The sequence below is a fragment of the Arachis stenosperma genome, chromosome 4 (assembly GCF_014773155.1).
Source record: "Arachis stenosperma cultivar V10309 chromosome 4, arast.V10309.gnm1.PFL2, whole genome shotgun sequence".
NCBI classification, from domain to species: domain Eukaryota; kingdom Viridiplantae; phylum Streptophyta; class Magnoliopsida; order Fabales; family Fabaceae; genus Arachis; species Arachis stenosperma.
Window position 1 is genome coordinate 98,522,611 of NC_080380.1, and position 10,569 is coordinate 98,533,179.

The 10,569-nt window shown below is 33.7% G+C and overlaps 1 protein-coding gene across 1 annotated transcript; it reads left to right on the plus strand.

Annotated features, from left to right (window-relative positions):
- The first annotated feature begins 2,271 nt into the window (after positions 1-2,271).
- Positions 2,272-9,642, plus strand: LOC130976469 (PRA1 family protein A1-like). Its single transcript, XM_057901344.1, has 8 exons — positions 2,272-2,635; positions 3,815-3,855; positions 3,943-4,021; positions 5,620-5,706; positions 5,783-5,871; positions 5,987-6,058; positions 6,149-6,285; positions 9,324-9,642. Exons 1-7 carry the CDS (start codon positions 2,478-2,480, stop codon positions 6,250-6,252), a joined length of 630 nt encoding a protein of 209 aa, XP_057757327.1. The 5' UTR covers positions 2,272-2,477; the 3' UTR covers positions 6,253-6,285; positions 9,324-9,642.
- Positions 9,643-10,569: the final 927 nt, after the last annotated feature.

A 10,569-nucleotide genomic window follows, 5' to 3' on the forward strand; every position in this document is an offset into this window, starting at 1 on the left:
CAATTTCTTGTGTTTCTTCCATTTTTGCAAGCTTCCTTCCCAATCTCTCACTCATTCATGCCCTATAAAGCCTGAAACACTTAACACACAGATCAAGGTATCGAATGGTAGTAAGAGAGGATTAAGATTAGCTAAATTAAGACCAAAGAAGCATGTTTTCAATCATGTAATAATTTTAGGAAGGAAATATAAATGCATGCTAATTATATGAATAAGTGGGTAAAGACCATGATAAAACCACACAATTAAACACATTGTGAACCATAAAATAGTGGTTTATCAGTGGTCTTGGGACATATTGGGTGCTAAACACATATGCACTCCCCCAATCCTCCAGACATCCCTAACGAAATAAAACATTCATGGTTGAAAACTACACCAGATATAACAATCATAAATGAGTAAATACGCCACAATTAAACTTGACATCACCAATATTCAAGGTTTTGTCAGAGGGATACACGGAGAATTCAAGGACATCCAGCTGTAGGTTGGTGGCAACGCACATTTGTACTTTAATCGGTCCGATTCGACAACTTGGTACTTAGCACTTCTGTGAATGCTGTAGCTTTTTACTCCATACATTATTGCATCTCTGCTTTTAAATCTGCGGCCGGCGCGAAACTCTACCCTACCGTCTATGTTGTAATCATCTTTTCCGGTATTAAAAAATAGAGATTTCTTATGCATTGTGTCCAGATCCAATGCATGATAATGACTTGGTACATCTGATAGTGCCAGAATCGGGTGGGGGCCGAGGGCAAAACATAGCGGACTGCTGCCTCGGTTGACGTCTTTTGTACAAATTTCTCCTCCTCATCATCTTCAGAAGAACCACTATCGTTGCTATCCACAAAATATTCCTCATCAGAGTCTTCATAATCCGCGTTCATGTCTTTCATTGGACTAACAACATGAATCGATCGTGGTGCAAGAGCTGGGTCATCCAGCACAAAGATCGAGTTGACGGATCCACTGCCACCAACATCACCAACCTCCGCGGAAAGCGCCATTACTTGTTCCAGTATGATTCTCTCATAGATGTCAAACATGAGGCGCATATGCTCGTCGCCGTGGAGGCGAAACAAACGAAACCGAAAAATTCCATTTTTCAACGGTGCTAGCAACCTATACCCTACCTCTTCCGATCTCTTTTCTCCCTAAACTACCAAGGTTACTCAATATCAGACTATTCAACTCAGACAAGGAACTTACTCGCCGAGTGTGCAATAGTAACGGATTATCACACTCAAATATCACCCTATTATCACTGTTTCTTATATAATAATTGGGATACACACAGACAACCATATATCCACTACTACTAGACATTTTTGTCTATTTTTTGGAAGAAAAGCGGAGGAGAAAAATATATAAAATGTATGTGGAGAATACCAAGGGTTGCGCATTTTTTGTGGGAGTTTTATTTGTATTTTGTGGGGGTTTTAAACCTCCACAAACTATTAATAAGTTTGTTTTTGAAAAATTCCTTCACCAATGGTGGTTAAGTGAAGAAAAACTATCAATAAAAATGATGCCACAAAAAAACAGTAATTGTAGTACAAATACTTTTTAAAAGAAAAAAATAACATCGAATAAGAAATGAAAAAAGAGAACTTTAATGTTGATAATATTGATATTAGTGATGATGATTGTAGAAGAGATAATGATGATGATAAATCAATATAAATAATAGAAGTATGAGCCATAATAATGAGGATGAAGAAGGTAGTGGTAGTAGTGGTAGTAATTAGCTATATTATTGAAAATAATTTTGTGAAGGTTTAAAACCCCCCACAAAATACAAATAAAACCTCCACAAAACTAATTTTTATTATTATTTAAATAATTTTTTTAACAGGATCGTATTGTCCCAAAATAAAAAGGTTAAGGGTCGAATTGTCCCTTTTTTTGGACAGATATCGCTTTGTCCTTCGTGAAAATGGACAAGGACCGGATTGGATGTTTACTTTTCTTTTATAGTTGTTGAAAATGTCTTAATATATTTCGTTTACACGGTAAATATTATAATTTATCACGTATCTCGTCTACAGTGTAAATATTTACATTGTAAACATGATAAGAGATGCGACATATTTTATAAATTATTTATTTTGAAAAGAAAATCCTATAATATATATACACTTATGCAGCTAGTCTCACACATGAGAGGTTTCCGGTTCGAATCCGGGTTCAGACATCTATGAAATCAATTTTCAGATACGTTTTTAAAAATCTTAAAAATATGAACAAAGAATACAAGTCAAGCAACACAAAATAGAATAGAAAACAATCTCGCTTTGTTTTTTGGCCCCCCTTCATTTCCCTTGTTTTCTTCACTCTTCAGTTTTTTTATTAACTCTGAACACTTCCTTCTTCCCCTTCCTTCAATTTCTTGTATTCAATTTGATTCTGAAGCATAGCTAGGGTTTTTTTTTTCTCGCATCAATCATACAGAGAGAGAGAGAGAGGCAGTCATGGATTGGGGAAATGTTACAGCGGAGGATCTGGTGGACGCTCTCCGGGAGGTGGACTGGTCGTCGCCGCCGCGTCCCTTGTCGGAGTTCTTCTCGCGGTTCACGGTGCCGAGATCCTCCTCCAAATGGGATAGCCGCTTCAAATGCAATCTCTACTAGTACCTTACTTCTTGTTCCCTTACAAACAATCTTGTTTATAATTCAGTTGTCATCTTAGCAATCATTACAATTTCGAAAATTTGAAACTGGAATTTTATTGTATGATTCACCCAAAGGAACTAAATTTTGTTATTGAAATCACTGAAAAAGCTTCAGATTTTAATAGCTTAACTAAAATTCTTAGGATGCGAAATGTAATTTATTTATCTATTTGTTATTTTAATCATATCTTGAGTCCTTAACCTTTTTTCCACATCTTGATGAGTTTCTTTATATGATATGATAGGATATCTTTTTCTTTTCTTCTTCTTCTTTTTTTTTTCCAGCAATAATAATTTCTTGATGTGTTTGTGTTTGTGGCAAATAGCTTACTATAGGGGTGCACATGGGCCGGGTGAAGCCGGGTTTAATGGGACCCAGACCCGACCCAAAATATACACCGGGTCTATTTATTAGACCCGAACCCGACCCTAGACCCGATGAAACCAATACACTTTCGGGCCACAATTATACCGGATGAAAATCGGGTAAAAATCGGGCCGTTAACATTACATTACCTTGATACCTTTTTGTAAGCTAGCATGTAAAAATATCCAAATTTCCAAGACTCCAACCATTATTTAACATGGTAAAATTCACTTAAAAAAATATAACAAGAATCAATCCTTCTTTAAAATTAAAGCATAACCACAATCAATACTAAAGCAAAACCACAATCAATACTAATATTATCTAATAATATCAAATATTTAAATCAATACAAATAACACAATATTATGCATTAGTCTAAAGTCTTATTCATTCTAAACATAAAACATTAACTTATAGTCTTATAATGACTAATAACACAAAATATTAAAGTTTACAATACTTAAATTCCACATAAAAATAGTCATGATCCGTCACTAATAACACAAAATATTAATTATGTATGATGACCGGGCCGACATCGGGTGACCCGAGTTATGACCCAGACCCGACCCGAAATAATGACCGGGTCTATTTTTGAGACCCTAACCCGGCCCTAAACCCGATGAAATCACACCAAATTAGCCCCTAAAGTGTTCGGGCCCGGGCCGGGCCTTCGGGCCGGGCCGGGTCTGTGCACCCCTAGCTTACTATCACTAAGGGAAAGTATTTTGGATTGGACAATAATGTTGTTATGCTTGTTTTTGCAGCTATCGGACCAACTACTTCCTTTTGATTGTTTCTGTTCTCAGTAAGTAGTTATAATGGAATATCATTTGTTCATTTTCAAGGTTTTGATGAAATCCTTCCTGTCTCACATCTGAGGTTCAAATTGCAGTATTGGGTTTTCTTCGGAGGCCACTGGCTATAGTAGCTGCGCTTCTTACCGCCCTTAGCATCGCTTTCCTAAATGACAGGTTAGCTGTGTTACTCTTCATAAATAAAACAACAAAATACTATTGTTTTCAGAGTTCACTTGATTTAACAATTAAACATTAGGTAAGTCCAATGGTGCTGGACTAGTTAGGGGGCAAAACTTCTGTATCTGTTGAACATTTTGCATTTTGGTTTCTTTTGCCTACTTTAGGCTTGGTATCCAGAGGATTTTATAGTTGTGCAAAAATAGTAACACATGCCTCAATTTTATTAGTTTGCAATCTTATTGTTGATCAAATAGCCCAAGATCATACTTTAGCGATACAGTTCAATCAAGAATCCACCAGTTTATATTTTATGTTTATGCAATGCAGATGCCATATTTTGCTGGGTGTAGCTATGATGATATAATTAATGTGTTCATGCATCTTTTATTTACAATATTATTGTGTAATCTTCATAGTGTAACTTCATACAGAAACATGCTTCTTATAAACCTTAAGGAAAAAAGTTTAATATGGACTGGTTTTTTGTAGCTGGCCAGCTGGTCCTACCTAGTGAGATAAAGCTATGTTATTTGTTGTTGTTACATAACTTACAACAGGATCAGTACCCATCATGCATCGTATAATGAATATAATGTTAAATCCATTTTTTGACTTCTTGGTCCTTGCATTTGTTTTGAGGATAATAAGAAAATTATGGTTATAGTACCTTTATACTGACAAATTATGGTTAGGTCACTATAGTGGGTAAAATCTTAAACGTAAATCTCATGGTACAACCATTAGAGCAGTAATGTTGCATAGGGAAATGGGGATGCTTAGATGGATGAGTGGGAAGCAAATAGAAAAGATTAGAAAAGACCGCATTAGAGTTGAGGTGCGTCTTATGGTTAGATGTAGAGGGTGGTCCAAGAAAATCAGTAACAGGCTAATGATTTGTTTAGTTTTGCCTATTGAGAACTTCAACATGGCATTTTTCATTTGATCTTTTCGGAAAATAGATCAGGGATTTGTATCCATGGAAAGAGAGTTCTATAAATTCATGGAAAAATAAAATAGTTTATCTTTGGCTGCGATATTGATACGAAGGAAAGGAGAGATGGATAAAAACGAGTTATATTAATATTTGGTTATTCTCAAATGTCAAGGGCTTAAAAGAGTATAGTTCCTGGTAAGATTTACCTCTGTACAATTTCTAAAATATTTTAACTGATGTTATACATAAATCAGTGGATCTATCTGTTTGCGAAAGTTTAAACTATGAAGGTCTTCAACTTACCTGTCACATTTTTACTTTGTAAAAGTGCTTAACTGATTGCTACTTTTTTCCCCCTCCTTATATATATATATATATATATACTAGTGTATTAATAGGCATTAATGATTAAATATAAATAATAATAAAAAATTTGAGTTTAGCCAGGATAGTTTGTTATACTAAAATCAAAAGGTCATGGGTTCAACTCTTGGATTTAACAAAACTTCTTTTATAAATTGTATATGATGAAGGGCATTTAGGAAAGAAAATGTGTAACCAAATCCTTTCCAATTCCTGTTATATATATATATATATATATATATATATATATTCACACACATTATTCTTTTCATATCTGATTTGTAGTTTTTCGCAGCTTTGCAGGTACCTTTAGTGAGAGAGTGACAAGAACAGTTAGGCAGTTTTCACCACATTTAGCTGCCAAGATGAGACCTCCCCTTACGTAAGTATCTCTGATATATATTGTCATTGGAGATCTTTGGACTCTAGTGCACCCTTGGTAACGATTGAAACTTCAGGCCTGTTATACGGGGACGTCCATCATCTAAGAGAGCGATTTATATATGTGGTCGGCCACGTTGGGTGTTTGTCTTGATATTTTCTTCTGGTAAATGATTACTTTCTTTCTAATATAATAGCTCATGTTATTGTTTCAAATGCCATTCTTTTAGACCTTTGTTGTTTAGATAACTTTGCTAATAGTCCTTCCCCTTTTCATGCAGCAAGTTTCATCCTTTGGTTTGTCTCTGCTGGTCTTCTAACTGTTTTGTGGGCACTTGCATTTGGTCTTCTTGGTAAATTTCATGCTCAGAAATTTTAATATTTTTCATTGCTAGCATTTAACTTCTTACTTTTTGGTTGATTATTGTTCTCACTCTTTTCAGCTACCATCCTGCATGCAAGCTTTAGAACCCCTAACTTGAAAGCACGTCTAAACACATTCCGAGAAGAATTTCGTGCAGTATGGCGCAATTATAGTGAGCTATAGGCTGTAGCTTACATAATCTTTTTGGTTTTGGATGTGAGTGCTTTCTACCTTCGTGTTTTCACAGGTTAAATTATTTTGTAAATTGTGTTCTACAACATTTGTGAAATGCTACTTGTTGAAATGTGCCTCTCAAGTCCTAGTTGCATTTTTGTTTTCATCTCTGATAGCAGATTTGATACATCAATCTCTGTATTCTGTGGAACCTCTGGGATATAGACATAGAATGCACTTTCATTGTCAAATAGGGGTTAGTTTCACAGTTGTTCAAATAGGTTGAACTTGAGGAGATACCTGCATGGTATATTGGTATAACCAAAAAAATAGTTAAATCTCATCTTTAGCAATATACAGTATCACTCTTTAGGTTTTGAATTTGTGCAGTTATTGGGGGTTTTCTATTATTGTATTGGGGAAAGAGAGTTTCATGAGTATGACTTTGTGCTTATCTATGTCTTGATCCTTGCACTGTTAGGATTGCAAGTAAGGGGTGGATTAAGGGAACGTGTGACTCTGTCCCCATGGGATAACATGAATCTAATGCTAGGAAAGTAACTCGAGTAGGAAGCTTGCATAACTTTTGCATTAGTCCAATTTTCCAATCAAATGAACCAAAGTTACAGTGACGCAATATAGTTTTACAAAAGATAAGATTTCTTTAGGCTTTAGTTTAGCCTTCTTTAGGGTAGAGTCATAGAGATTCTTGGAAGTTTATTTACTATAATTTAGGACATGAGTGACGTGGACTGCAACAAGGCAAAATTATTTGCTCAAATTGTGAACTCTGCTTCATTCGTGTTATTGTTAGAAACTAATGGCATCAAATTTCCATGTTTTTGGCATCTGTCTTTGTATTTGGTTGTTTTAATTTTTATCAATAATTAGGCTTAGCCACCCTTAAACCATGTTTTTGGCATCAGTCTTTGTATTTGGTCGTTTTAATTTTTATCAATAATTAGGCTAGCCACCCTTAAATACGCTGTATTTAGATTGTCTCATGATTAGAGGTTAAAGTAAAATACAAAATTTCTTCAACCTACGTGGTGTTTTCCTTTCAGCTTTACACTAATCTGTAGGTCTATCAACATTAGAGATTTAGAGGTTGTTGTATGGCTAGTGTCATGTGGGAGCAATGGTTCTCATGGATTGATTTGTTAACTGGAACACTAAGATACCACATGGAGCAGATCAGCAGAGAAGATAAGAGGAAAGACAAGAGACAACAATAAAAGAGGGGGAAAAGGGAGGGGGTGGTGGGGATTCAATTGTTAAAAGTCTTTGGTATTACTGTATCTTAGGTTTGCATTTGGGGTGATGCTTTGATGGATTTCTTGTTCAAAACATTGTTCTGACCCTGAATGCAAAGAGGCCTAGATGATGATTGGGCGTGTGCTTTAAGATGAGATGATGTAGCATGCAAACACCGTTATGATTCTTATCTTGTACTCTATGAGTTATGAATTGACAAGTTAGAAGTGGATTTTGGTGTAGAGCCTATCACATGTTCAGTTAAGTGTGGAATCAGCTCCGAAGTTCAATCAAATTTTAATCAATAGATTTAAGAGAGAAACTAGGAAAATGAGCTTGAGATTTTGTGTTGACCCACAATTTTAAGATAATGAACATGAGTCTTGTAGTTTTCAATTATAAGATAACAACAGAATCCTTCCTATAAATGTGGGGAACATTTTCAAATTTTCATCCTAGCCAACCACCATTTTCAAAAACATTAGCACAGCCAAGGCGGTGAAGAGAACCTAAAGTTGTGCCAGTCTCGACCAAGAGGCTTAAGAGAGAAAATTTGATAGTATTACTATGTCCTAATTGTGCATTATTCCGTTTTTGTCCAATGCAGGACTGATTAGTGATGATCCTTGGGATTCCAACAGATCGTTTTTCGATTTGGTGGCTGTTTAAGTATTTAAGAGTCTCTGAATTTTGTTGTCAAGGATGGCAGGTTCTGAGTTTATGGACATTCTAGAAGAGGTGATACTTAATGCCAAAAGGTTGGGCTTGTTATTGGAGATAAAGACTCCAGTATAGAATGTGTTGTGAAGAGGCCTAGGAATCCTGATTGTGGCAGTGACTAGATGTTAGAGCTGGTGGTGATAAGAAATGGTCCCTGTTGACAGTAGTGCCTGATAAATATGCCAATGGTCAAGGTGAGCTGGAAGACAAAACCAATGAGGGGTCATCCAGATAATATTTTTTGACAGGTTTTGTGGTACTAAGGATTTTCCAAAAATGAATGAAGCTGACCTCCAATTATCTGATTATTCTGTATTAAAATTATAGGAGTTCTTGATAGGGTTAACATATACATCATTTGTGGTAACTGCTGACAGTTATGTAGAAGAATAAGTTGTATGGCTCTCTGAAGAAGTATGGAAGGATCAAGGTCGATAGGGATATGGTTCAAATAATTGAAGAATGAGCTACTCTGAAAACTGTAATCAAACTTGGGAGTTTTCATGGTTGGTTCATTGAGGGAGGAGGTGATCAGATTTACAAGGGTGGAGCTGGGCACATAGTTCTTCTCAGGATTGTTGTCGGAGAGAAATTCTAGTAGTGACATTTGGGGACAGATTTTGGTATATGTTTAAAACTTTAATTTTCATTCCGTGGAAGTCTAGTGAACCCTTACTCCAAGATATCTTGGGCAACTTGAGGTTGAGGCGTTGCCCAAACTTTTGGCCTAATTTATGTCAATTCTCTTCTTGTTAGATTGATTTTTGCATTAATTCCCATAATTTAGGTTACCCATAGAAAATTGAATTCAGAACATTCTTAATATTCCAGGCTGAATTAAAATGACCATGTGGCACGTCCACATATCTTGCTCCTTTCAGGGTATCAAAATTTTCAGTATAATTGTGGCGTTGGGTATCTTATGTGAATTTCAGGTTTCTAACCTTTTTTTTTTTTTTTTTTTGCTTCGAGTTGACTATTGTAGTGCCAAGTTTATTGCCAAACTGATGTAGTTTCTGTTTGAACAAGACTGAAAACACATTGATATTTTGATAGCCCTAAAAACAGAAACAAAAATGATAGTTTTGATGGTAATCTTGTTTTAGGTGCTGCTGCTGTTCAGTTGATGTAATGTTCAATTGGAATGGACACTTGTGAAGAATGCATATCATTGGAAGTTATCAGCAGATAGTAAATTTCCAAGGTTCTTGCGTTTGTAAAGTACACTGTTTTCATTGCTTATTATATGAATAGGAGGCATTTGGAGGTTATTTATAATATCATTGACAAATGCTGTAAGCTAGACTGTCACCACAGTAGCACCCCTAATTGAAAATTTAATTGCAAAATGTAAGAGATATGTGATGCAAACTTGCAAGATTCTGAGTTTCTTTTTTATTATTGATTTTCTTTCATTTTGAGCTATGATTGCTGTTTTGGTAGACTGCAAAATGGTCGCTTGCCATGTATGGTGGTGTTTCATATATACGGTATACCTGTGCTGCTGTGCGATTTCATATTAAAGGGAAGAAGATAAATTGGTTCATTAATTGCTCCAACGATAAACTTGAAATTAATATATTTTATGTTACTTTCAATAAATTTATTAAGAGTGTGTTTGTGAAATACCTTGAAGAAGATAAAAGTGCGTTTTAATGCTTTGAACACTGTTTTTTAATGTTTGACAATTTTTTTTTCTCTGAATGCCAACGTAAATTTATATCCCAAAAGCTTGTTCCCAGAAGCAATAAATAGTTATTATTGATTTTTTCATAATTTTTTTAAATAAATATTGAGAATATTAAAATAATTATTATAATTTTTGTGTATTGTTTACTATTTTAATTTTTTATAGTATGTATTATTGTTCTTATTAAAAATAATAAATTAAATAAAAATTTAATTATAAAATAATAATAAAAATATAATTTGTAAAAAACTAAAACTTATAATAATAATAAAAATAAAATTATTAAAAATACTTAAAAAATATTAAAATATGTTATTTTATATATTATTTAATTTAATAAATAAATATTAATTTTTATTATAAAAATACTTAAAAAGTTGTCAATTTTTATGTTATTTTTAATTTTATAAATAAATATTAATTTTTATTATAATAATAAAAAATTATAATATATTAAAATAGAATACTATAAAAAAATATTATATAACTAAAAAATATAAAAAAAATTAAATATACTTAAAAAAATAATATTATAATTTAATATTACATTTTTTTTAGTAATTAATTAATTATTTATCTAAAAGTGATTTTAACTAATATTATCTAAACTATTTATTTTATCAAAATCAATTTTAGTAAAAATTACCAAACATAAATTATGT

Coding starts and splice junctions, on each gene's coding strand:
- LOC130976469 (XM_057901344.1), top strand. CDS start 2,478: ATGGATTGGGGAAATGTTACAGCGGAGGATCTGGTGGACGCTCTCCGG. Junction 2,636..3,814: donor TTCAAATGCAATCTCTACTA/GTACCTTACTTC, acceptor TTGTTTTTGCAG/CTATCGGACCAACTACTTCC. Junction 6,059..6,148: donor ACTTGCATTTGGTCTTCTTG/GTAAATTTCATG, acceptor CACTCTTTTCAG/CTACCATCCTGCATGCAAGC.